The following is a 27,832-nucleotide window of genomic DNA, read 5'->3' on the forward strand; positions in this document are numbered from 1 at the left end:
GGGCTGAATAGCCTGTTTTCTGTATAGTAGAGTTCTATGGTTCTATTTAAAATATCTTCTTCATTACCTTTATCCCCTACAGCACCACTTCCAATGAGCAACAGACTTGCACACCAAGTCCCTCTGTACATTAATGCTACTAAGATTCTACCAGCAACACATCTTCCCCTCCTCTCTCCTTTTCTCTCTGCTTTCCACAGGGGCCACTCCCTCCAGTATTTTCCTTGTCCATTCATCCCTTCTCATTATTCGCCTCCTTGGAACCTGCCACTGTGACTGCAAAGAAATATTGCACTTGCACCCACATCTTCTCCCTCACCTCCATTCGGGGCCCCAAACAACCAGATCTGAGTTCAGCCTGTTCAAAACCCTTGTGGTCCTCAAAAGAGGAAATGGCTGGCTAGAGCGTTTATCCTAAAATAAGGGAAACAAGAGGGACTCTGTGGTGACCTGAAAGAAGAGGTGATCATTTGGAAAACTCATGATAGGACAAGTTTCTTCGGCAAGTCATTAAAATGACTGATTGGAGGAAATCAGTTTGTGTCCAACGAGCAAAAAATTTCTCTCTGAAACCAACAAGAACCTTCCGGAGTGGTAACCATTTAACTTTAAGCACCAGAGCCTGGTGAAGATTCATAAATGTTGAATTCTGTGCACAGTATGAGAATTACCTGATACCGGTGTGCCTGGAGAAGTGAAAAGTGAATGATTGGACAGTGAAACAGAGAACTTTCCTGAACATATACACATTACGTACACGAGCACTTAGAATTAGAAGGGGGTTAAGTTAGGTTAAGTTAATAGTAATAAGTTAAAGATTGATCCTGTTATTATGTTTAAAGAAAATTAAAAGCAACTTTTGTTTAAGTAACCATTGTCTTGGTGAATTTCTATTCCTGCTGGGTTTTGGGGTCCTCTGGACTCGTATCACTACCTTCAAACTCAATTGTGTCTGGTTTACATACTCCATCAAAACTCAGAAGCCTGTTTCTATTCTTGAAAGAAACATACCATTCTGTTCCACACATTCCTTTTAAAATGACAATGTTTGCTGGAAATATCACTGTTCACTATCTAAACCAAAACCAAATCGAAAGTTTCATTGAGTATTAATGAAATTTATCTCCTAAAGAAAAATCTGGTTGTTCTGGAAACGGAAGAAATGGCAGAAATGGGAAAAATGGGGATGGAAAGATTCCAACTTCTTCTGAAATGGGATCTTCGAGATTGTAATCTTTGGGATGAAAAGAAGAATTTTCTTTTTCTTACTCTATTTTTTTTGTTATTATGATATTTTGATGTTATTGATTGTTTGGCTGGGGAGGGAGAGATTTGCTCTCAGTTCTTTACTAGTCATCAGCCACTGGTGGGTGACCCACACCCAATTTTTGCTTAGGGGATTACTACCTTTTAGTAGTTTCTTTGTCGGGGGGGGGGGAATTTTCTTTTTTTTAAATTATTTTTTTATTTTCATTTTAGTTAATTTTTAGTTTGTGATTTTTTTTCTATTGGAGGGCCTATATACATTGATTTGAGTTTTTTATATAAAGATACTATTGGTATTTAGTAATAATAGTAAGTATGTCAAAGTTGAGGTTTGCTACTTTTAATGATCGAGGATTAAACAGTTCAATTAAAGGTAAGCGAGTCTTGGCATATATTAAGAAAATGAAAATTGACATTGCTTTTTTACAAGAAACAGATTTGAATGTGAAGGAAAGCATGAAATTAAAGAGGGACTGGGTTGGGCATGTATATTCTTCTTCATTTAATTCTAGGGCTAAAGGTGTAGCAATTTTGATACATAAAAATTTATCTTTTGAATTAAAATCAATGGAGGAAAAGGCAGGATGTATTCTTAAATTGAATTGTAAGATTTTTAGTGAATTTTGGACTTCGCTTAATATTTATGCCCCAAATGCAGATGATGAAATATTTATTTCTGATGCATTTTTATGTTTGGGTTAGGCTAATGATAATATTTTAGTTGGTGGTGATTTTAATTGTGGTTTGGAACCTTTATTAGATAAATCTCCGAAGAAAGTTAAGAAATCCAAGATGGCAATTCAGGTTCAAGCGTTGATGAAAGATCTTAATTTAGTAGATATTTGGAGACATCTTAATCTGACAGAAAAAGATTTCTCCTTTTATTCATCTACACATGAATCGTTTTCAAGGATTGGCTTCTTTTTAGTATCGGTACACTTACAAGGGAAAATACAACAAGCGGAATATAAAAGTAGGGTGATTTCAGATCACTCATTGATATATTTTACATATGCAACTTCTGAGAAAATTCAAATGGTCTATTGTTGGAGGTTTAATACAATGTTGTTAAAAATATGGCATTTATTGATTTAAAAAAAACAAATTAATTTTTTTTTGAAAGAAAATTCTAATTCTGTTCGAAGTAAGTTTGTATTATGGGATGCTATGAAAGCCCATTTGAGAGGACAAATAATTAGTTATACTTCTAAAATAAAAAAAGAATCGATTAAATCAGAGTCTTGAATTAGAGAAACAGATTGATGAGTGAGAAAAGGAATTTCAGAAAGATGCCACAGAAGATCAGAAAATAGAATTATCTAGGTTGAAATTGGAATATAATACTTTGCAATCTTATCAATTTGAATGTGTGATTAATAGGACTAAACAACGGTATTATGAATGGGGAGAGAAAGCACATAAGGTACTGGTGTGGCAATTAAAAAAAGAACAGATTTCGAGGACTATTAATGCTGTTAGATGGAATTCTCTTATTACTTATAAACCTCGTGAGATTAATGATGTATTTTATTCATTTTATAAAAAGTTATATACATCTGAAGGAAAACAAGAAACTGGATTGATTGATCTTTTTTTTATCACAGTTGAATTTACCGATATTAGAGGATGCAGATATACAGGAGTTAGAAGAACTATTTACTGATTTGGAAATTAAAATGGCTATGTTGGAAATGCCGAACGGGAAATTGCCTGGTGATGATGGATTTTCGGTTGAATTTTATAAAATTTTTTATGATGATTTATCTACAGTGTTTGGGGATGTATTACATCAAGCTGGAGAACATTATGAATTACCTGAGTCTTGTTCTAGTGCTTTCATTACAGTAATTCCAAAAAAAGATAGAGATAATTTGAAAGTATCTTCGTATAGACCAATTTCGTTGTTAAATGTAGATTATAAAATAATAGCTGAAATATTACAAATAGATTGGCTAAATTTTTACCTGTTGATTTATATTGATCAAACAGGTTTTATAAAGAATAGATATGCTTCAGATAACATTTTGCACGTGATTAGTTAGATTAATAGATTTCGACAATCTTCAGATCACCCGATGGTGATATCCCTCAATGCAGAAAAAGCATTTGATAGAGTTGAATGGAATTTTTTGTTTAAAGTTTTGGAGAAATTTAAGTTTGGTCCTTTTTTTATTGGTTGGATTAGGGCTTTGAGATTGGAAGTGTTCTGACCATCGGTTGAGGATGGAGATCTTGTCGCTGAGGAGGACTTTGCCGTCTGAGCTGCGCAGCGGGCTTTGTACAGAGCCGTTGTCATACCCACACTTCTGTTCGGCTCCGAATCATGGGTCCTCTACCGGCATCACCTACGGCTCCTAAAACACTTCCACTAGCGTTGTCTCCGCTCCATCCTCAACATTCATTGGAGCTCTTTCATCCCTAACATCGAAGTACTCGAGATGGCAGAGGCCGACAGCATCGAATCCACGCAGCTGAAGATCCAACTGCGCTGGGTAGGTCACGTCTCCAGAATGGAGGACCGTCGCCTTCCCAAGATCGTGTTATATGGCGAGCTTTCCACTGGCCACCGTGACAGAGAAGAAGAGGTACAAGGACTGCCTAAAGAAATCTCTTGGTGCCTGCCACATTGACCACCACCAGTGGGCTGATATTGCCTCAAACCGTGCATCTTGGCGCCTCACAGTTCGGCGGGCAGCAATCTCCTTTGAAGAAGACCGCAGTGCCCACCTCACTGACAAAAGTCAAAGGAGGAAAAACCCAACACCCAACCCCAACCAACCAATTTTCCCTTGCAACCGCTGCAACCGTGTCTGCCTGTCCCACATCGGACTTATCAGCCACAAACGAGCCTGCAGCTGACGTGGACATTTACCCCTCCATAAATCTTCGTCCGCGAAACCAAGCCAAAGAAAGAAAGAAAAGTATTAGGGCTCTATATAGTAAACCGGTAGCTAGAGTATTGACGAATGGTTTGATTTCGGAATCCTTTAAGTTAACTCAATCAACTCGTCGTTTGTCCTTTATCACCAGCTTTGTTTGCGTTAGCGATTGAACCTTTAGCACAGCTGATAAGACAAAATACACAGATACAAGGCATGAAAGTTTTAGATGAGGAGTATAAAATTAATTTATTTGCTGATGATGTATTGGTGTATTTAACAAACCCAGCTCAGTCACTTGAAGGAGTGTTTAATACTATATGGATGTCTTTCTGGATATAAAGTTAATTGGGAAAAAAGTGAAATATTACTGGTAAGTGAAGGAGATTATTCAATTTATAAGAATATTAATAATTTGAAATGGACTGATCAAATTAAATATCTGGGTATAATTTTGAATGTTATTTATCAATCTTTATATAACTTAAATTATGTTCCGTTAATGAAAAAAATTAAAACTGATTTGATTAAATGGAAAGATTTACCTATTAATTTAATGGATAGGATAAATACAATTAAGATGAATATCTTTGCGTGTATACAATATTTGTTTCAATCTATTCCGTATTTACTTGATAATTTTTTTTTGAGATTTGAATAGAATGGTTAGGGAGTTTTTATGGAGGGGTAAATTTTCAAGAGCAGCTTTGAATAAATTAACTTGGAAATATGAGTTGGGGATTACATTTACCACTTTTTCAAAATTATTATGAAGCAGCCCAACTTAAATTTATTAGTTCATTGATGGATTTGGTACGGCCTCCTAGTTGGGCTAAATTTGAGATGGCAAGTATTTCTGAATTTGAAATACATCAATTTTTGTTTAGATGGAATATAAATTTGTTACAACAATGTGCCTATACTAAAACATTTAATGAAGTTATGGATAAAGAAAAATAAAATGACAGGCTCTAGGGGTAAATTATCAGCTTTGACTCCATTGTATAGTAATCAACTTATTTCGTTTTCAATACATAATCGAAGTTTATTGCATTGCATTAAAGGTGTGAAAAATTTGGGAGATTGTTTTAAAGAGTGTAAATTTTTATCTTTTAATCTGATGAGGGAAGGTTTTGGTATTGATAAGATCTCTTTGTTTATTATCAAATTCGATCTTTGATAAAATGTATGTTTGGTAGAGATATGATTTTACCTGAAATGACTAAATTTGAGACTTGTCTTATGAAGGTACCAGAGAAGGGTTATATTTCATCTATGTATCAAATATTACAGGATGGTATGGATAAAAAGGGTTGAGATAGATCTAAAAGTAAATGGGAAGTGGATACTGGTTTTATTTTTTCTGAAGATGATTGGTTAGATATCTGTTATGATAGTGTAACTAGATTGATAAATGCACATGATGCAATGATTAGCTACAATTTTTTACATCAATTATATTTAACACCTGAAAAATTAAAAAAAAGTATGGTTTTCATGAATCAGATTTGTATTTTAGATATGGTGATACGGTTGGAACTTTTTTTCCTGCTGTTTGGTCATGTATGCAATCTTTTTGGAAGAAAATTCAATCATTTTTAGAATATCTGTATAAGATTAAAATAGTTTTAGATCCTACAGTATTTTTATTGGGTAGTTTGCAACCTCTGAAAGGCTTGGGATTAGATAAGTTTCAGCTTGCTTTTGTATATTTAGCTTTATCCGTAGCGAAAAAATGTATTGCTAGTACGTGGAAAGATGCAAATATGATTGGTATTAATAGATGGCATATTGAGATGAAATATTGTTTAATAATGGAAAAAATTATATATGTTTCACGTGATAATTATAATTCTTTAATTAATAAGTGGTTATTATATTCAGAATATTTACATTTAAATTTATATTGATTAGATCTTAATATGCATATTTAATTTTTCTTTAATATTCTTTCTTTATGGCTCTCCTGAGGAGAGTTGGCTGAAGGGGCGGGGTCTTTTCTTAAAGTTCATGTTTATGGTTAATTATTGTATATGTCATATATTATTTGTTTTTTGAACAAATAAATAAAGTTAAAAAAAAAGAGTATTAATGAAATTGTAACAGCTACTTCGGTAGAGCTACTAAAGCAACAGACACACACAAATCAAGTGAATCAACACAAGACTGATTTATTCAGATTTTACAAGCTTCTTTTATTTATTGCATGTCCCAAACTCCACGGGACAAGGTGGGATGTCACTATGAGTTCGCTGCCACTCCACGTGACCGGCAGGTTTAGATTACGCCTTTTGAATGTCCCACACTTTCCAGCAGGAGACTGAGCAGATCAACGTGCTGTTCCTTGGCATGCAGTATCACTTGCATGTGGTCCATTAGGTGAGTATTCAGCTGTCCATATTATGGTTCCACACCCTTGCAGAACTGTGCCGGTGACAGTTCACAATACCGTGCAATGTGCCCGCTCGGCCCGCTACAAAATAACATTCATAGTTTGGAGATTTGCTAGCTGACCACTATGACACCCTGAGTGTACTCCCCATCATTTCTCAGATTCAAGGACAGTTTCTTTCCTGCTGTTATCAGATCAATGAACGAATCTCACACTAGTAAATTACTGTTGCCGTACTATTCTTAGAGATCTCCTTAACTCTGTGCACTGTTTTTTAGCAATATAGGAAATAAAGTACAATGTGGCAAAATGTGAGGTTACAACTTAAGTAGAGGAACAGAAATGCTCTTTATTTAAATGGAGAGAGAGTGGGAAACATTCTAAGGGATACCTGTCCACAGGTCACTTAAAACGAACTCACAGCATGACATGAAAGGCAAATAGTACATTAACATATAATAACATATAACAATTACAGCACGGAAACAGGCCATTAGGCCCTTCTAGTCCGCACCAAACCAAACACCCCTTTCTAGTCCCACCTCCCTGCACAATGCCCATAACCCTCCATCTTCTTCTCATCCATATACCTGTCCAACCTTTTCTTAAATAATACAATTGACTCCGCCACCACTATTTCTCCCGGAAGCTCATTCCACACGGCTACCACTCTCTGAGTAAAGAAGTTCCCCCTCATGTTACCTCTAAACCTCTGCCCCTTAATTCTTAACTCATGTCCTCTTGTTTTAATCTTTCCTCCTCTTAACGGAAATAGTCTATCCACAACCACTCTGTCTATCCCTTTCATAATCTTAAATACTTCTATCAAATCCCCTCTCAACCTTCTACGCTCCAAAGAATAAAGACCTAATCTGTCCAATCTCTCCCTATACTCTAGATGCTTAAACCCAGGTAACATTCTGGTAAACCTTCTCTGCACTCTCTCCACTCTGTTTATATCCTTCCTATAATTAGGCAACCAGAACTGCACACAGAACTCCAAATTAGGCCGCACCAACGTCTTATACAATCTCAACATCACCTCCCAACTCCTATATTCCATGCAATGATTGATAAAGGCCAGCATACTAAAAGCCTTCTTCACCACCCTATTCATGTGAGTTTCTACCTTCAGGGAACGATGTACCGTTACTCCTAAATCTTTCTGCTCTTCTGTATTCATCAATGCTCTCCCATTTACCACGTATGTCCTATTCTGATTCTTCTTACCAAAATGAAGCACCTCACACTTATCAGCATTAAATTCCATCTGCCATTTTTCAGCCCACTTTTCTAAGCAGCCCAAATCCCTCTGCAATCCTTGAAAACCTTCTTCATTATCCACTATTCCACCTATCTTAGTATCGTCTGCATATTTACTAATCCAATTCACCACCCCATCATCTAGATCATTAATGTATATAACGAACAACAATGGGCCCAATACAGATCCTTGAGGCACACCACTGGTGACCGGCCTCCAACCTGACAGATAATTATCCACTACCACTCTCTGGCCTCTCCCTTTCAGCCAATGTTCAATCCATTTGACTATCTTAAAATTTATACCTAGACTGCACCTTCCTAACTAACCTTCCATGTGGTACCTTATCGAAGGCCTTACTGAAGTCCATATAGACAACATCCACTGCGCTACCCTCATCCACATTCCTAGTCACCTCTTCAAAAAATTCAATCAGATTGGTCAAACATGACCTTCCTCCCACAAATCCATGTTGCGTGCTCCTGATCAGACCCTGTCTATCCAGATGTTTATAAGTACTATCTCTAAGAATTTTCTCCATTAATTTACCTACCACAGACGTCAAACTTACAGGCCGATAGTTGCCAGGCTTCCTCCTTGAACCCTTTTTAAATAACGGAACCACATGCGCAATGCGCCAATCCTCCGGCACTATCCCCATATCTAATGACATTTGGAAAATTACCGCCAGAGCCTCTGCTATTTCCTCCTTCACTTCTCTCAATGTCCTGGGGAAGATCCCGTCTGGTCCCGGAGACTTATCCACCTTTATATTCTTCAAAAGCCTTAAAACTACACCTTTTGTAATCTCTATATTCCCCATATTTACCCAATTTGCTTTTTTTTATCTCACATCTCCCAATATCCTTCTCCTTAGTGAATACCGAAGAAAAGAAACTGTTCAATATCTCCCCCATTTCTCTAGGCTCCACACACAGTTTTCCGCTCTGATTTTCTAAGGGACCAATTTTGTCTCTAGCTTTCCATTTACCATTTACATATTTGTAGAACTCTTTTGGATTAGTTTTCACCCTGCTTGCCATAGTTTTCTCGTACCTTCTTTTAGCTTTCCTAATTCCTCTCTTAAGATTCCTCTTACATTCAATGTATCTTTCAAACATCTCCTTAACTCCATGCTTCTTATATCTAATGTACGCCTCCCTTTTTCTTCGAACCAAGTTTCCAATATTCCTTGAAAACCACGGCTCTCTCAAACCTTTTGCCCCTCCTTTTAACCTAACAGGAACATAAAGCTTTTGCACTCTCAAAATCTGATCTTTAAAAGACTTCCATCTCTCTACTACATCCTGCCCATAAAACAAATTGTCCCAATCCACACCCTGCAAGTCCTTTCGCATCTCCTCAAATCTAGCTTTTCCCCAATCAAAAACCTCAACCCTTGGCCCTGACTTCTCTCTTTCCATAATGACATTGAAGCTGATGGCATTATGATCACTGGACCCGAAGTGCTCGCCAACACTAACCTCTGTCACTTGACCCATCCCATTTGCCAACAGTAGATCTAACACTGCTCCTTCTCTGGTCGGCACCTCTACATATTGTTGTAAAAAACTATCTTGCACACATTTCACAAACTCTAACCCATCCAGTCCTTTCACAGAATGTGTTTCCCAATCTATATGTGGAAAATTGAAATTTCCCATAATTACAACCCTGTGCTTATCACAAATATCTACTATCTCCCTACAGATTTGCTCCTCTAGGTCTCGGTCCCCTCCGGGTGGTCTATAATACACCCCTACAAGTGTAACCTCTCCTTTCCTACTCCTCAGTTCCACCCAAATAGCCTCCATGGATGTGCCCTCTAATCTATCCTTCCTAGGCATCGCTGTAATATTTTCCCTGACAAGCAATGCAACCCCACCTCCTCTTGCCCCTCCGACTCTATCACAACTAAAACAACGAAACCCAGGGATATTCAGTTGCCAATCACATCCCTCCTGCAACCATGTCTCACTTATCACTACCACATCATACTTCCAAGTATCAATCCACAACTTCAGCTCATCCACCTTTTTTACAATACTCCTGGCATTAAAATATATGAATTTCAGAGATTTCCCAATTTTTAATCCCTGTTTTCCCTCATCTTTAATAACAACATTATTTACTTTTCCTGCCAATTGCCCTTCATCTTCTTCCAGAGCACTTCCCTTCTCTATCACCTGCCCATCCATATTCAAATACTTACTACAAACTTTCTTTGTTTGCATTCTAACCTTCTCCTTACTGCTCTGTACTATTTTGTCCTTTATAACAGCAAAATCTCATGATTCTCATAAATCACTTTAAGGCGTGAAAACTCCCAAAAAGGTACTCTGACAATGTAAGGAAAAAAGTGAAAACACATTGCTGGAGAAACTCAGCAGGTCAAACCATCTCGGCTTGAGCCCTTCATCAAGGTATGAACAAAATGTGGGCAGGCTACCGAACAAAATGATGGGGAGGAGATGGCCAAGGGGAGGTAATAAGGGACGGAGGCCACACCAACAAACAGGGGAGGAGGGATGGCTCTGTGAATGGGGAGGGAAGGGGAGGAGAGTGAGAGGAAAGGAGACAAAGAGAAAGGAAAGGGAGGGAGGCTAGCAGAAACTGGACAGGTCTATGTTAATGCCGTTCAGTTGGAGAGTGCCTAGATGGAAAATTAGTTGTTTTTCCTCCGATTTACGAGTGGCTTTGGTTTGACAGTGCATGAGGCATGACATGTCAACATGGGAGTAGGGTGAAAAATTGAAAGGGTTGGCCACTGGGAGATCCCCATCATTGATGCAAGTGTAGCAGGATCACTACAGTTATAGCTCGAGGTATAATAGGGTTAGAGTTCAAGGCTGAAGAAAGAACTCTCACACGAAGGGAGTATAATTGACACTGACTTTATTAGGCTGCAGCTCTGCCTTTTATAGGCAGGCGGCCATGTCACCAACAGAGTGTGGCTTGAGGCTGTCTGGCTGCCAATTGGTTGTCCCGGATGCACGAGCCCAGATTGGACCCCCTCCAATCTGCTGGCAGTGATTGGTCGATTCGACAGCTATTCCTGCAACCCATGGGAGCGGGTATCTCATCCTGCGTGCTGTTTGCTCGATTGCCGTGTTCAACGGTCCTGGGCCACTACGCGAGGACTTTTATTGGAATAAAACAAGAAAATACCACAAATACCTAGCGGTCCAGACAGCATCTGTGAAGAAACAAAGCCAACTTTTCATGTCAATGACACCCTGCTCTGTGCTTCCGACATTTTCATTTTCCGCTGCAATCATCAAGGATCCACCAGCAGGTTCAGGAAAACCTGCTACTCCTCCACCATCAGACTCCTCAATAACACGGTTGGTGTAGCGGTTAGCACAATGCCTTTACAGCACCAACGATTGGGACCAGATCGGGGTTCAAGTCTTGCAATGTCTATAAGAAGTTTGTACGTTCTCCCTGTGTCTGCGTGGGTTTCTCCAGGGCTCCAGTTTCCTCCCACTGTTCAAAACATACCAGCGATGTTGGTTAATGGGGTGTAAATTGGGCAGCATGGTCTCATAGAGTGAAATGGCCTGTTACTGTGCTGTATGTCTAAATTTAAATTTTTAAAAATTTAAATTTTAACAAACTTATTTGTTTACATATGTACATTGTGTACAGTTATTTTTTGCACTACCAATAAGTGATAATTCTGCTGCACTCGCAGGAAAAAGAATCACAGGGTTGTATGTGATGAAGCATATCAGCTCCTGTCTGAGCACTGGCATGGATCCATTCCAATTGGCCTGTCACAGCAACAGGTCTATAGCAGATGACATCCCACTAGCCCTACACAAAGCCCTGGACAGCAAAGATGCATTCAACAGAATGCTCTTTATCAACTATAGTTCAGCATTTAACACCATCATCTTTCAAAACTGATCAGCAAACTCCAAGACCTGCGACTCAACACCCCACTGTGTAATTGAATCATGGATTTCCTCACCTCCAGACCACAATCAGTGAGGATTTGTAAGAACCTCTCCTCCACAATCTCCATCAGTACCAGAGCACAACAGGACTTAGCCCCCTACTCTACTCACTTTACACCTATGACTCTGTGGCTCAGTACGACAATAACACCATCTACAAATTTGCCAACAATACACCGATGTGAGTTGTATAAAGGAAGGTGATGAGTCAGCAGACAGGAGGGAGATTGAAAACTTGCCTGAATGGTCCACCAACAACAACCTTGCACTCGATGTCACCAAAATTAAGGAGCTGATTGTTGATTTCAGGAAAGAAAAGCTGGAAGGATGACATAGAAGTGAATATAACTCATTGGCATAATGAGTTGAAATCTTGTATTTATATGGAAAAAAATAACATATAATTTACGTGATAATTATAATTTTTTTCTTCAGATGTGGTCTCCTTATTTGAAATGTATGGGTTTAGTAATATCTTAAATCGATTCCCAAGATCGTGTTATATGGCGAGCTCTCCACTGGCCACTGTGAGAGAGGTGCACCAAAGAAAAGGTACAAGGACTGCCTAAAGAAATCTCTTGGTGCCTGCCACATTGACCACCGCCAGTGGGCTGATAACGCCTCAAACCGTGCATCTTGGCGCCTCACAGTTTGGCGGGCAGCAACCTCCTTCGAAGAAGACCGCAGAGCCCACCTCACTGACAAAAGGCAAAGGAGGAAAAACCCAACACCCAACCCCAACCAACCAATTTTCCCCTGCAACCGCTGCAATCGTGTCTGCCTGTCCCGCATCGGACTGGTCAGCCACAAACGAGCCTGCAGCTGACGTGGACTTTTTACCCCCTCCATAAATCTTCGTCCGCGAAGCCAAGCCAAAGAAATCATTGTATGTTTTTTTTCTATTATGTTTTTTTAATGCTTCCCTTGCAGGGTTTCTTTAGGGTGGGGGAGTGGGTGGGCTGGGGTTATTTGTAGTTCTTTTTTGATTTTTATTCTATGTATTCTTTGATAAGTATTTTGAAAAATTTTAAATAAAGTTTGAAAAAAAAGGAAAGAAAAGCCAGAGGTATACAATCCAGTAATCATTAGGGAATCTGAGGTGGAGAGGGAGAGTATATTTAGGTTCTTGGGAGTCACTATCTTGGAGCATCTTTCGTGGAACCAACATACCAAAGGCATCATGAAGAAAGCACATCAGCATCTCCACTTCCTCAGGAATTTGAGGAACTTTGAAAGTAAGACATCAGAAATCTCTGTACAGAGGCGTGGTGGAAAGTGTGCCGACTGGCTGCATCACGGGACCACCAATATCCCTGAGTGTAAAGCCCCACAAAGTGGGCACAGCCCAGGACATCACAAGCGAAACCCTCCCCACTACTGAGAACATCTACGGGGAACGCTGCACACGCTCTGTTCTCGCCGCTGCCACCAGGAAAGAGGGAGGTCGAGGTGCCACAAGACTTGCCCCACCAGGTCCTTCTCCACCATCAGACTCAACAACAAACTCAATCAGGGACTCTTATTTGTGCATTTTATTGATTTTCTTTAGTTCTCTCTCTGTATTCCAGTCAGTTTGTTTACATTCGTTATCTGTTTACAGTTCTTTTATTTGTTTACACGTTTTACGCTGTGCAGTTTATTTTAGGCACTACCAATCAGCGGTAATTCTGACTGGCCCGCAGGATATAGGACTCTCAGGGCTGGATGAGACGTCCAGCGTGTCCTCTGGCAGGACATTCGAACCATTTCTTAGGAGCGGGATTGGCTCTCCTATGGCCCGGCAACCCCGCTCCCCGTAACTCATTCATGAAAAAGACCCGTCACGGTCACCCGTCATTGGACCCCCGGAGATGACGTCACCGTGATTGACGGCCGGAGATCCAACGGAAAGAATGTGGGCGGGGTTGCCAGTACACCGTCCTTTTAATTACGTTTTTTTGGCCAGATAACATTTTTTTGGATGAAAAGGTTCCGCGGGCACTTTAATTTGCATACGAAGGTACCTTGAGTCGGATCGGGCGGTGAGGCTGCGCGGGCCCGGCCCAAGGCGGACGGCATGCGGCGCTGCGTGCGGGCCGCGCTGCTCTGCCTGGCCTTCGCCTTCCTCCTCGCCCTCTACGTGCTCAACGAAATGGCGGAGGCGGAGGAAGTCCGGCGGCGGCGGCCGCCCGCTGGCTACCGGCGGCGTCGAGGACGCGAGGTGGGCCCGCGGAGCAGGTAAAAGTGGAGCGCAGCCCCAGCCCCCCCCCCCCCGTCCCAAACACGGGGCTCAACGCGATAGAAGGGGGGCGGGCGGGAAAAACGCTTGGCGGCAGCGCCTCCTAGAGGCTGGGCGGCCAAATAGTGGCCATTGGTGTTGGCCTGCGCCTTCCTTAATCGGGCCAAGGGGGGTCCCCACATGGGCCCAGGAGATCACTGGGCTCTCTATTGGCGACAAGCCAGGGGGTGCTGCCCAAATAGGGCGGAAAGAAGGACTGATGGACCCCTTGCTCCCTCTGTCCCACTACCATTAGGAGCATCAAAATCAGCAGAGGCAGGGAGACGGCTTCTTCCCACAGGCCCTGAGGTGTCCTGGAGACCAGGAAACATTGCAACGTCATTTTAAATTGTACCTTTATTTATAGACAGTGCCTTCCTTAAAGACACCTTGGCCCTTTATTTGCCCCAGTCAGAATCTTTGGCTTGGCTTCGCAGACGAAGATTTATGGAGGGGTAATGTCCACGTCAGCTGCAGGCTCGTTGGTGACTGACAAGTCCGATGCGGGACAGGCAGACACGGTTGCAGCGGTTGCAAGGGAAAATTGGTTGGTTGGGGTTGGGTGTTGGGTTTTTCCTCCTTTGCCTTTTGTCAGTGAGGTGGGCTCTGCGGTCTTCTTCAAAGGAGGTTGCTGCCCGCCAAACTGTGAGGTGCCAAGATGCACGGTTTGAGGCGATATCAGCCCACTGGTGGTGGTCAATGTGGCAGGCACCAAGAGATTTCTTTAGGCAGTCCTTGTACCTTTTCTTTGGTGCATCTCTGTCACGGTGGCCAGTGGAGAGCTCGCCATATAACACGATCTTGGGAAGGCGATGGTCCTCCATTCTGGAGATGTGACCCACCCAGCGCAGCTAGATCTTCAGCAGCATGGACTCGATGCTGTCGACCTCTGCCATCTCGAGTACTTCGACGTTAGGGATGAAAGAGCTCCAATGAATGTTGAGGATGGAGCGGAGACAATGCTGGTAGAAGCGTTCTAGGAGCCGTAGGTGATGCCGGTAGAGGACCCATGATTCGGAGCCGAACAGGAGTGTGGGTATGACAACGGCTCTGTATACGCTTATCTTTGTGAGGTTTTTCAGTTGGTTGTTTTTCCAGACTCTTTTGTGTAGTCTTCCAAAGGCGCTATTTGCCTTGGCGAGTCTGTTGTCTATCTCGTTGTCGATCCTTGCATCTGATGAAATGGTGCAGCCGAGATAGGTAAACTGGTTGACCGTTTTGAGTTTTGTGTGCCCGATGGAGATGTGGGGGGTGGGGGGCTGGTAGTCATGGTGGGGAGCTGGCTGATGGAGGACCTCCGTTTTCTTCAGGCTGACTTCCAGGCCAAACATTTTGGCAGTTTCCGCAAAACAGGACGTCGAGCGCTGAAGAGCTGGCTCTGAATGGGCAACTAAAGCGGCATCGTCTGCAAAGAGTAGTTCACGGACAAGTTGCTCTTGTGTCTTGGTGTGAGCTTGCAGGCGCCTCAGATTGAAGAGACTGCCATCCGTGCGGTACCGGATGTAAACAGCGTCTTCATTTTTGAGGTCTTTCATGGCTTGGTTCAGCATCATGCTGAAGAAGATTGAAAAGAGGGTTGGTGCGAGAATGCAGCCTTGCTTCACGCCATTGTTAATGGAGAAGGGTTCAGAGAGCTCATTGCTGTATCTGACCCGACCTTGTTGGTTTTCGTGCAGTTGGATAATCATGTTGAGGAACTTTGGGGGGCATCCGATGCGCTCTTGTATTTGCCAAAGCCCTTTCCTGCTCACGGTGTCGATGTTGCTCTTAGTATTACCAAAATCAACTGTTTGGAACATCATTAAGAAGAAAGAGCATACTGGTGAGCTCAGTAATTGCAAAAGGACTGGTAGGCTGAGGAAGACCTCCGCTGCCGATGACAGAAAAATTGTCATCGTAATGAAGAAAAATCCCTGAATGCCTGTTCAACACATCAGAAACACTCTTCAGGAGTTTGAACTACTGCCGACAGAAGACTTCATGAACAGAAATACAGAGGCTACAGTGCAAGCTGGAAACCACTAGTTAGCCACAGATAAGATAGCCAGATTACAGAAGTATTTAAAAGAGCCTGCAGAATTCTGGAAAAAGATATTGTGAACAGATGAGACCAAGATTAACCTGCATCAGAGTGATTGTGAAAGCAAAGTGTGCTCTGGTTTACGTCCTGTAGGGCAGCATCTGTATTTCTGTTCATGAAGCCTCTGTGGGTAGTAGTCGTTGACACATCCACACCCGCCTCCCGAAGAGTGTTTCTGATCAACAAACAAACTCATTTAAGGACTCTTACTTTTGCACTTTAGTTTTTTTAATTCTCTAAATTGCAGAGTTTGTTAACATTTGTTGTCTGTTTACAGTTCTTTTAGTTTACATGTGCATTGTGTACAGTTTTTTTTTGCATTACCATAAAGTAGTAATTCTGCCTCGCCAGCAGGAAAAAGAATCTCAGGGTTGTATGTGATGTCATGTATGTACTCTGACAACAAATCTGAAATGGGGGTCTATGTATAAAAAGTGCTGTAATTTCTACATGGTCAAACTCAAATGTATACAAAGGATGTTGAATAAAGTTTGGAATGTGTATTTAAATTCCATGTGAATCATTTGATTACAAATTTAAAACTTTGGTGCACAGGGGCAAATGAAGGGAGAAAGAAAATTGTCTTTGTCCCAAACTTTATGGAGGCACTGTTCGTGTTTATTTCTTACTGTGCATTCTCTGTGTATGTGTGTGCACCATCGATTGGATAAATGCTGTTTTGTCAGGTTGTACTTTTATACTCAGATGATAATTACCTTGAACTTGATTACCCTCCCTCCTTGCTTTGAGACTGTTATTTATCAGGCAAGTGTTTGTCTAATATCCAGTGACTTTATTCCTGTTTTTTCAGTTGGTCCATCATTAGTTGGGGTTGGGGCCTGGAGATATTTTCAAGTTCAAGTGTAATTATCATCTGACTACATATACAAGCAGACAAAACAATGTTTCTTTGTTGCACGCACGACATAATAATCACATATATACATAAAGATATAATTTAAATCAATATTTATAAATATTTTGGGGTGATTTACTCAGTTACAGGATACCCTTCATCAATTTCACAGCCTGAGGGAAGATGTTATTTCCCAGCCTGGCATTCCTGACTTTGATGCTCCTGCTCCACCTCCTTGATTGCAGTGGGTGAAAGAAACTGTAATTTTAAGTGATAGAGGACATAATTGTGAATGGTTTGTGGTTTGGATGGCTGTGTCCAACTGCGGTCAAGAGCCTGAAGATTAAGAAGCCTAGGAGAAAATGATGATGGATGTGTACCCCTCATGGTGTTTGGGTCATAGAACTCAGGTGAGAGGTGTTTGGTGAGATTGAGGACATAATTGAGAGGGGGAATATGGTAGTGTGGGGGGGGGGGGGCTATTTCCAACTGAGGTTAGAAGCCTGATTGGGTTAAGGATGTATTGGACATTGGTGAGGTGAAATTTGGAGTACTGTTTGCAGTTTTGGTCACCTAATGACAGGGAAGATATGAATGAGATTGAAAGAGTGCAGAGAAGATTTACAAGGATGTGGCCAGGACTTGAGGACCTGAGTTGGTTACAGGGAAAGGTGAGGATTTCCCTGGAGAGTCGGAGAATGAAGGGAGATTTAACAGTGGTATGCATAATTACAAGGGGTATAGATGGAGTAAATGCAAGAAGGCTTTTTTTCACTGAGGTTGGATGAGACAAGAATGAGAATGTATAGGTTAAGGGTGAAAGGAGAAACAATTATAGGAGCAACTTCTTCGAGCAGAGAGTGGAACAATCTGCCAGTTGAAATAATGAATGCAAGTTCAATTTTAACATTTAAGAAACATTTTGATCAGTATATGGATGGGGAGGGTATGGGGGGGAGGGGCTATGGTGCAGGTCATTGGTACCAAGCAGAATAATAGTTTGGAACAAACTAGATGGACCGAAGGGCCTGTTCCTGTGTGGTAATGTTCTTTGGTGTCCCTGTATGTTCCTTTGATGACTTTATCAGATACTTGCAGTTAACTGAGTCATTGTCTTCACATTAGGCATTAATATTGTGTGATCTGGTGCTCAGAGTCATATAGTATAACAAGACCCCACCTTACTCTTCTTCCATGTGCTTATCTTCTTTCAAAAAAATACTGTCTACCGAGTACCACCCCTTCTCCTCCTTGCATATCCTTGGGTGTTTAGGCTCTTGAATGAAAGAAAATCCTGCAGATAATCGGCATGCAGCATTCTAGAGCTGCTAGATCAGGGGTGTCAAACTCAAATTCACGGAGGGCCAAAATTAAAAACTTGGACTAAGTCGAGGGCCGAACTAAATATTTATTGAAAATTTTCAACAACATCTGCATGTTTTCTCTTCTTTCAACATATGTAATGTTAAACTTTAGGATATAACTTTAGGAGGATAATGTTATAGGTCAGGAGTAGGTAGCTCAAGTTCACCCTTTGCTTGACCTGAGGGAAACCTATTTGGTCCCTGTGGAGATGTAGTCAGCATTCACAGGCTGTGTCCATTTTGGCCTGCATCAGGACTCAGCATTTCCTGCTCACTCCTCAGGCTCTAGGTCTCTATTCACCGTCGACCCACCATCCCTCTACCTGACCAGTCCTTTACCCAACCTCTACTCACCCCTCACTCCACTCGCTCTGCCTGTACCCACCCCATCCTATACATGCCCCTCTACTGCCTCTCCCCTCAACCTGTTCCTCCCTCTAACTGTCTCTCACCCTCTAATCATCCCTCCCCTACTTACCCTGCCCCTCCCCTTTACCTCTTCCCTATCCACCCCTCCTTCTACTCATCCCTCCCTCTAACTGCCCCTCGAACCACCATAACTTCCCCTGCCCATTACTCCTCACCTACACCCTCTCCCCAACCCTGCTTACCCACCCACTCAGGCCCAGCGCGCTGCCGATCAGCCTTTGCGGACAGCCACCATCTCTCTCTTCACGTGCAGGGCCGAACCAGCCATCCCTGGGGTCCGCGCGGCTGCAAGCGCTGAAGGCCATGGCGACCGGGGGAAGTGCGCTCGCGCTGTGGAAGGGCCGTCCGGTGCCAGTCGTGCGGGGCTCGCGCTGCCCGGGGGCCGTGCGCAGCCTGCCATGCCTGTCGCGCCGACAAGAAATCACAGGCGCTCGCCCATCCGCCGCACCACTCGACAGGCGGGAGAAGTGACTGGTTGTGCGGGGAGCCTTCCAACTGGCTTGCCGGCTGATGACATCGACAGACTTCTCGTGTTACAATTTCTCATGTTACAATGGGGAAGGATGTGCAATGAAGGGGGAGGATGGTGGGGGTGACATTACCAAAAAACGGCATCGGCTCTCGCTGCAGGGCGGGCCACCTCTAATACATTTTTTAAATGATCTTGCGGGCCAAATATAATTATATCGCGGGCCAGAGTTTGACATGTGTGTGCTAGACCATCAAGTTTGTTTGTCATCACATGAATCTAAAATGCAGAGGTAGTGGTTGTTTTGCAAGCAAACCAGTTAGACATCTCATACAAAGTACAAAAAGTAGGACGCCGTGCAGGAGTACAAAATGCAGTGTGACAAGGGCTGGCCAGTTGGTACAGACTAAAAGCAATATAATTTTACCATTTTGGGGTTCATTCAGATTACAGCAGGAAATAAACTGCTTTTGATTTTAGTTATACATGATCTCATATTTGCGAATTCTATTTTTGACAAAATAGGCTGAATGGAGTGTGGCTGGGTGGGATGAGTATTTTGATATATTGCTTTTCCAAGGCAATGGAGTCGATGGGGGGCAGGGAGTATATGTTATACACTGAGCAACATTTGCAACAGTCTAAGCAAAAATGCAAATGACATGCAGATTTCCTCAGACTTCGCATTGCATCGATGTGGATGGACCAGGTCACGGTACTGGGATGTTTGTCCCCAGAAACTTAAAGCTGTCCACTGTCTTCACCTCAGCACAGTTGATGCGGACTGAGGGGTGAGCTCCACCAACCTTTCTTATTTTTCCACTTGATCTTTTTTTTTCTCTTATCACACACTTTGGGGACTTTTGAGAGGGTGGGGGGGTGGTGGTTGGAGGTTTGGATATTTTTAATTTTGTCTTTAATAACATATATGGTCTAAATTTTTTTAAATGAAATATTAAAAAAAAGGAAAATACCTTGTGAAAAAGGACACAAGGAGACTGCAGGGGAACACAAAACATTAAACTATTTCCTCCCCATCAGACCCCTATCAGTACAGATTGACAGGAAAAGCTTCTCACTATCTCCGTCAACCTTGCACTCAATGTCACCAAAACTACGGAGCTGATTGTAGACTTTAGGAAGGGTAAACCAGAGATGGATGATCCAGCAATCGTTGGGAGGTCAGAGTCACAATCTCGGAGGACCTGTCTGGACCCAACATACTGGTGTCATTATGAAGAAAGCACATCAGCACCTCTATTTCTTCTGGTGTTTGCTAAGTTTTGGTAACAAGGCTATAAGAGATAGGAGTAGAAATAAACTATTCAGCCCATCAAGCCTGATCCATTTTTCCACTCAGTCTCACTGCCCGGCCTTTTCCCTGTAATCTTTGATGCACTGGCTAATCAAGAATCTCAGATTTGAGATTCAGATTTCAAATTTATTGTCAGAGTACATCACATTCCACCCTGAGATTCGTGTTCCTGTGGGCGAGGCAGAATTACCACAAAGTGGTAGTGCAAAAAAAATCTACACAGTGTGCACGTGTAAACAGATAAAGAAATGTAAACAGAAAGAATTTTTTAAAAATCAATGAAGTCCAAGAATCCTGAAATGAGTCCCTGATTGAGTTTATTGTTGAGGAGTTTGATGGTGGAGAGGTAGCAGGACTGAACCTGGTGGTCCAAGTCTTGTGGCCCCTATTACCTCTATCCTGAAGGCAGCAGCGAGGACAGAGCGTGCGCTGGGTGGTGAGGGTCTTTGATGATTGATGCTGCTCTCTGACGGCAGCGTTTCCTGTCGATGTTCTCAATAGAGGGGAGGGTTTTGCCTGTGATGTCCTGGGCTATGTCCACTACCTTTTGCATGGCTTTACTCTCGGGTACTGGTGTCCCCAAACAAGACTGTACTTTCCACCAGACCTCTCCAGTAATTTGCCAGGGTTTCTGAGATCATACCAAACATCCGCAAACTCCTGAGGAAGTAGAGGCACTGATGTGCTTTCTTTATGATGCCATTGGTGGTTGGGTTCAGGAAAGATCCTCCTGAAATAGTGACACCCGAGATCTTAAATTTGCTCACCCTCTGCACTTCTGATTTCCCCTTCATGATCACCAGAAGTCGTAGACTTCCTGAAGTCAACAATCAGCTCATTGGTTTTGGTAACATTGAGTGCAAGGTTGTTGTTGGTGCACCATTCAGCCACATTTTCAATCACCATCTTGTATGCTGACTCATTCCCTTCCTTTACACAGCCCACTATCATGGTACCGTCGGCAAATTTGTAGATGGTGTTATTATGCCAAGTCTCACAGTTGTAGGTGTAAAGTGAGTAGAGCAGGGGTCTAAGAACACAGTCCTCTGGTGGTCTGGCACTAGGCCATTTCATGCCAGGCCTACCTGGAGGCTGGCTATAAGCACTGAGGGAAAACATTAACTTGCCTTTCATAGAGCAACCCTAAAAGGCTGCTCCTGTGTCACATGCATGTGAGCGACGCCCTGTAGCACCCTCCAGAGCCGATGGAGGTGGGGCGACTGGTGCCATGGCACCACCCATCATAAATACGCGACAGAGCAATGGCCGTCTTCCCTACCCATAATCCCCCCCCACAGCTGGAACTGCTCTGTGTTTCCCAGATAGTTCCATCTGTGTGGGGGATTATGGGTATCGAAGATGGCCATTGCTTTGCTGGGTTTTGAGCCGCTGACCCCAAAGGCCAAAGCGGCGGGGTCACAGCCGTCCCTGCCAGCCCCTGCCCTGATGGCTCCTGACTGCCCCCATCGGCCGTTCCTGCCCTGAGGGGGTTATGGAGGGAGAAGGGTGAATGGGTGAGAGAGAAGAGGAAGATGGGGCATTGGCTGAGGGCGCAGCGCTCCGCTGATGATCCTTCTCTGAGAGGGTTTGCAGTTGGTGCCTTGGAGACATCCACGGCGCATTCATAGAGGTAAGTCTCCCAAGGTAAGGGTGGAGAATCTCTACCTTTACAGTTGGGCTTTTTCGCCACATGAAAAGGCCTACTGATGGAGATTGTGGAGATGTTCTTATCAATCTTCACTGTTTGTGTTCTGGAAGTAAGGAAATCCAGGATCCAATTACACAGTGGGGTGTTGGAGTTTGCTGATCAGTTTTGAGGTGATGAATGCTGAACTATAGTTGATAAAGAGCATCCTGATATATGCACATTTTCTGTCCAGGTATTCTGGGGCTTTGTGTGGAGCCAGTGAGATGGCATCTGTTGCTACGATAGGTGAATTGGAACCGATCCATGTCATCACTCAGATGACTGAATATCTAAATTTATAATTTACCAATCTCTCCTGTAAATATACCCAATGACTTGGCATCCAGAACCACCTGTGGCACCATATTCCACAAATTTGCTTTCCTCTGGCTAAAGAAATTCTTCTGCATCTCTGTGCTAAGTGGACACCCTTCAATCTTGAAGTTGTGCCGTCTTGTCCTAGACTCTCCCACTATGGGAAACAACCTTTTACACCTACTCTGTCCATGCCTTTCAACATTCAAATGTTTCAATGCAATTCTATCTCATTCTAAATTCCAATGAGTACTGGTCAAATGTTTCTCATATGATGTCCATTTAATTTCCAGAATTATCTTTGTTAAACTTCTCTGGACCTTCTCTAACATCAGCATTTCCATTCTTAAATGAGGAGCCCAAAACTGCTCACAACACTCTAACCATTGGAAACCTTGATAAACTTCTACAGATGTGTAGTGTAAAGTGTGTTGACCAGCTGATTATGGTCTGGTATGGGAGCACCAATACATCTGAGATATAGCCCAGTACATCACAGGCAAAACTCCCAACCCTCAAGAAAATCTACATGGTACACTGCCATCGGAGAACAGCAGCAATCATCCACGCTACCCAATTCTCATTGCTACCATCAGGAGAGGGACCCTCCATAATGATTGGAACAAAGATTCTTTTTTCCCCCCCCTTTATTTGCCCCTGTCCTTCACAGTTTGAAATTTGTAATCAAACTTTGGTTTGACCATGTAGAAATTACAGCACTTTTTTTATACAGAGTTCCCCCATTTCAGGGCACCATAATGTTTAGGACATTTGGCTTCACAGGTGTATATGAGTACTCAGGTGTCTTTAATTGCTTCATTGGTGCAGGTACAAGAGAGCTAGGCTTGCTTCCAAACTTTTGAACCCCTTTGAAGTCTGTAGTTGCATTTTTCAACATAAGGGCCAGAGTTGTGCCAATGAAAGTCAAAAAAGTCATTTGAAAAGAAGAATAAAACAGTAAGAGACATCACCCAAACATTAGGATTACCCAAAATCAATAGTTTGGAGCATCATTAAGAGAGAGCGTACTGGAGAGCTCAGTAATCACAAAGGGACTGGTAGACCAAGGAAGACCCTCCACTGTTGATGACTAAAGAGTTCTCATCAGCGTAAAGAAAAATCCCGAAATGCATTTCTAACAGATCAGAAACACTCTTCAGGAGGCAGGTACAGATGTGTCAAATGACTTTTGTCCATAGAAGGCTTCATGAACAGAAATACAGAGGCTACGCTGCAAGATGCTAACCACAGAAACAGGATGGCCAAGAAGTATTTAAAAGAGCCTGCAGAATTCTGGAGAAATGTGGAGATGCGAGTCCAAGATTAGCCTGTATCATAGTGATGGCAAGAGCAAAGTAAAGGAACCAGTCAAGGTCCAAAGCATCCCACCTCATCTGTGAAATCTGGTGGAGGGGGTGTTAAGGTCTGTGCATGTATGGCTGCCACAGGTGCTGGCACACTTACCATCATTGGTGAGTTAACTGTTGATGGCAGTAGCAAAATAAATTCTGAGGTGGATCAAAACATCTGCTCAAATGCCTCCAAACATTCAATGGCACTTCATCCTTCAGTGAGACAATTATCTCAGATAAAACAACAAAGGAGTTTTTCAAAGCTAAAAACTGGAAAATTCTTGAATGGCCAAGACAGTCTCCCAATCTAATCCCAAAATGAGCATGTGATCCACATGCTGAAGTGAAAACATAAGAGGACAAGTCCCCAAAACAAGCAGGAGCTGAAGATGGCTGCAGTAGAGGTCTGACAGAGCATCACCAGAGAAGATACTCATCACCTGGTGATGTCTATGAATTAGAGATTTCAAGTAGTCATCGCATGCAAGCGTTATGAAACAAAATACTAAACATGACTGACTACTTTAATATACCATTTATGGTTTTTAGACGGGATAATCGCAGAAAAAATTAATGTAATTACTGCCTGTGTGGTTGTTCACACTGGGCACTTTTTTAGACTGCAAGTACCTGAGTGCAATAGTCCTGGGGGTTGGACGTGCAGTCGAGTGGATGACCATCAATGCATTTTTTCAGTACGATTTACCCTGCAGGCTTCCTCCAAAAAGTTGTAGGGGTCTTGCAGGATAAATCGTGGTGCAGGAATGGACTCAAAGTTCCTGCATGTTCCTTTTTAGACTGCCCGGGTAGCGGCAAAATTTCTTGAATGTGCCATTACGTGTCTGCGATCTAAAAACCATAATTGCTATGTGCCAAATATTATGGTGCCCTGAAATGAGGGGACTATGTACAAAAATTGCTGTGATTTCTACATGGTCAAACCAAAGTGTACACAAATACATTTGAATAAAATTTGGAATGTGCACTTTAATCACATGAATTGTTTGATTACAAATTGAAAGCTGTGTAGCACTGGGGCAAATAAAGGGAAAAAAAAAGTGTCTGTCCCAAACTTTATGGAGGGTATTATGTATATATAGATGCCACAAGACTCATATCACTAGGTCCAGGAACAGCTGATATCCCTTCTCCATCGGGCTCCTAAAGAAGAAACTCAACCAGGGATTCATTTACTTTGCACATTATTTATAACTGAATTTGTTTTTGTGCATTGCAGTCAGCTTGCTTACATTTCTCACCTTTTTTTTGTACATATTGTGGATTGTGACATTTCACCTCACCCAGGCATAAATAAGTATTTAAAATTTTAAACCTATATAATCCAAATAAGGACTCCAAACTTACCAATTTTTAAAAAATAATTATCTTGCAAGTTATGTTATTTTTTTCCAGTGGTATACAAGGTCTCTATGCCATCGAAATAAATTCAACTCTGTTATTTTTCCAAGTAATCGCAATACATTTTCTTGCAACTGTTAATGATAGTCTCAAAAATGCTATTTGAAATTTATTTAATCTTAATTCCAAACAAATCTTTTTAATATTACTTAACAAAAATACTGATGGGTCCATTTGGAATTTAACTTTAAAAATATTTTGTAGAAGTTCCGTAAACCGCATCCAAAAAATTTTCACCTTTTCTCAAGACCATGTTGAATGTAAAAAATATCTCTTTTTCTTTCTGGCATCTAAAACACAAATCCATAGAAAGTAAATGATATCTCATTAATTTCTCAGGAGTTGTATATAATTGGTATATAAAATTATGATGAACTAATCTATGTAAGATATTACATTCACTATTTTTGTCATGCTATCTACACAAATTTCTCTAATCCTGAGTAATTTGTATTCCTAAATCTTTTTCCCATTTTAACCTAGATTTTTGTAAATCTGGCTTAACCTGATGGACAATGATATTTTTATTATTGCTCATGGAACAAAGAGATAAGTTGCCATAGGTTCTTGTTTGCTCACTGCTGGTGATACTTTTTCTTCATTGTGAGTATCATGTGAGGATTAAATCTGTGGTTATGACGTTGAATTGTTATTCTAGATCACACATGTCAAACTCAGGCCCGCGGGCCAAATTTGGCCTGTGATATAATTATATTTGGCCCACAAGATCATATCAAATATGTATTAGAGCTGGCCAGCTGGCCGCCGTGCCAGTATAGCGCATGCACAGCTAATACTACAAATCCCAGAATGCTTTGCAAATGCATTGGCGCCGGCCCGTCAGCCCGCTAATCGCCCCCACCTCCTCTGTTTACTTTCACTTGCATCTGCGACCTGTCACCTAACTCACTTGTAATAAACCCCTTATGAAAAATGGCCAAACAGGCAGAAAACAGGACCTTTCAAGACAGGTGGGAGGCAAACTCTGACCCCAGAGTTTGATGAACTTGCATCTAAGAAGAGATGCCAAGTATCTGGTTTAGACCCAGGTGCATCAGAGTAAATCACAGTGTAGCAAGCTAAGCTTGGATTAATATTTTCTTTAGTTAACTTTGGACTGTTCATAGTTGAAAGATTGGATTTTCATTGAAGCAAGTTGTTATTTTTTTGACTTGTTGGCTTGTGAAAAAAAATACATTTAAAAGGAGCTTAAAGGCTATAGAGAAATATTATTTATTGAATATTTTATTTCTCATTTGTTCATGCTTCTTCTGGAAAGAGTTTAACCAAAATTATTATTAAACATTTATTTTAATAAGAAAAAGTTTAACATTACATATGTTGAAAGAAGAGAAAACATGCAGATGTTGTTGAAAATTTTCAATAAATATTTAGTTTGGCCCACGACTTATCCAAGTTTTTAATTTTGGCCCTCTGTGAATTTGAGTTTGACACCCCTGTTCTAGATGATTGACAAAACATTAAAATAGTTTCTTCCAATGGAAGATGGATACATTTTTAAAGACTATCTGAATGTATTTTTCTAAATTTGGTTCCATTTTCCTTGTACAAAGTATTGGGAGGGGAGTTTTATTGGGGGGCGGGGTTATTGGGAACTGCTTGTGGTGGGGGGGGGGGTTATAAGAATCCTGTCATTTCTATAAGTAGGTAATGCGGTCTCTGTAAAAGTTTACAGACAGTTGGTTGTTATGTGTCTAAGATATCTGGCAATATTAATAGAAAAAATATATTAACTCATCTGTCATTTATTTTTACTTAGTAAAACTTTTTTCAGGTTGAGAGGCCAAGGTTTAAATTTAATGTTTGATTTTAATGACCATTAGATGTTAATAATGTAAAAACAGCTTTTCTTTATTAATGATCCTCCAAAATTTTTTATTGTTTTGATATTTAGAATTGGGTCAAAATACATATTTTTAGTAACAGTTTATTTTTGGTCCTATCAATGAATCAATTTACATGGTTGCATTAAAAATAACTTGCTTCATTATCAACCGTGTTTTCTGCCTGCTTCAAACATGGCTGACACAAGAAATGGATTATCAAGCGTTGCCAATGAATGCATATTGTTCTAATCTGATATTGAAAGTCACGCCATTCTAGAATCTTCTCTGTCCGAAGACAACCACCTTGCATCCTCCTGCCAAAAAAAGAGTATAATCATTTGGTAATGTCCTTCTCAGAGTCTTTATCCTTGTCCTCATTGGCTGATGAATTTACAATCCACTTTTCCTGTTTTAAAGTTGACATTGTATTAAATTCAAGATCCATGTACCTACCAGAGAATAATTTACATTACACCTTGTTTAGACAGATCCATTTTGTGCCTGTATATATCCGCAGGATTCTGTTAGAATGAATATCAGGATAAAGTAGAAATTTGCATTTGGAACTGGCAATGGAGCAGACACAGTGATAATTTCCATTACTTTGAAATTATTGTAAATTGACTTCCAGGGGTAACTTTTCTATTTGGTGGTGGTGTGTAATATTTGGCTTTAAACCGAA

General features: G+C 41.4%; 1 protein-coding gene and 1 long non-coding RNA gene across 4 annotated transcripts in view; one reads left to right on the plus strand and one right to left on the minus strand.

Annotated features, from left to right (window-relative positions):
* Positions 1–10,679: 10,679 nt before the first annotated feature.
* Positions 10,680–14,044, minus strand: LOC138745795 (uncharacterized). The gene is made up of 3 exons (XR_011346516.1): positions 13,764–14,044; positions 12,000–12,079; positions 10,680–10,997 (listed from the first exon to the last, which is right to left on the minus strand). It is a non-coding gene; the product is annotated as an uncharacterized lncRNA (long non-coding RNA).
* The window catches only part of LOC138745794 (glucoside xylosyltransferase 1-like), a 51,112-nt gene continuing 36,908 nt past the window's right edge, over positions 13,629–27,832 (plus strand). Inside the window, exon 1 of one of the 3 annotated variants that reach the window (XM_069903106.1) lies at positions 13,629–13,977. In XM_069903106.1, the coding sequence (XP_069759207.1) occupies positions 13,817–13,977 (161 nt within the window). In that variant the 5' untranslated portion in view covers positions 13,629–13,816. The remainder of the gene's footprint in view (positions 13,978–27,832) is intronic. The other 2 variants (XM_069903104.1, XM_069903105.1) reach the window with 2 other exon arrangements.

This window comes from Narcine bancroftii, chromosome 11, assembly GCF_036971445.1.
Source record: "Narcine bancroftii isolate sNarBan1 chromosome 11, sNarBan1.hap1, whole genome shotgun sequence".
Taxonomy (NCBI): domain Eukaryota; kingdom Metazoa; phylum Chordata; class Chondrichthyes; order Torpediniformes; family Narcinidae; genus Narcine; species Narcine bancroftii.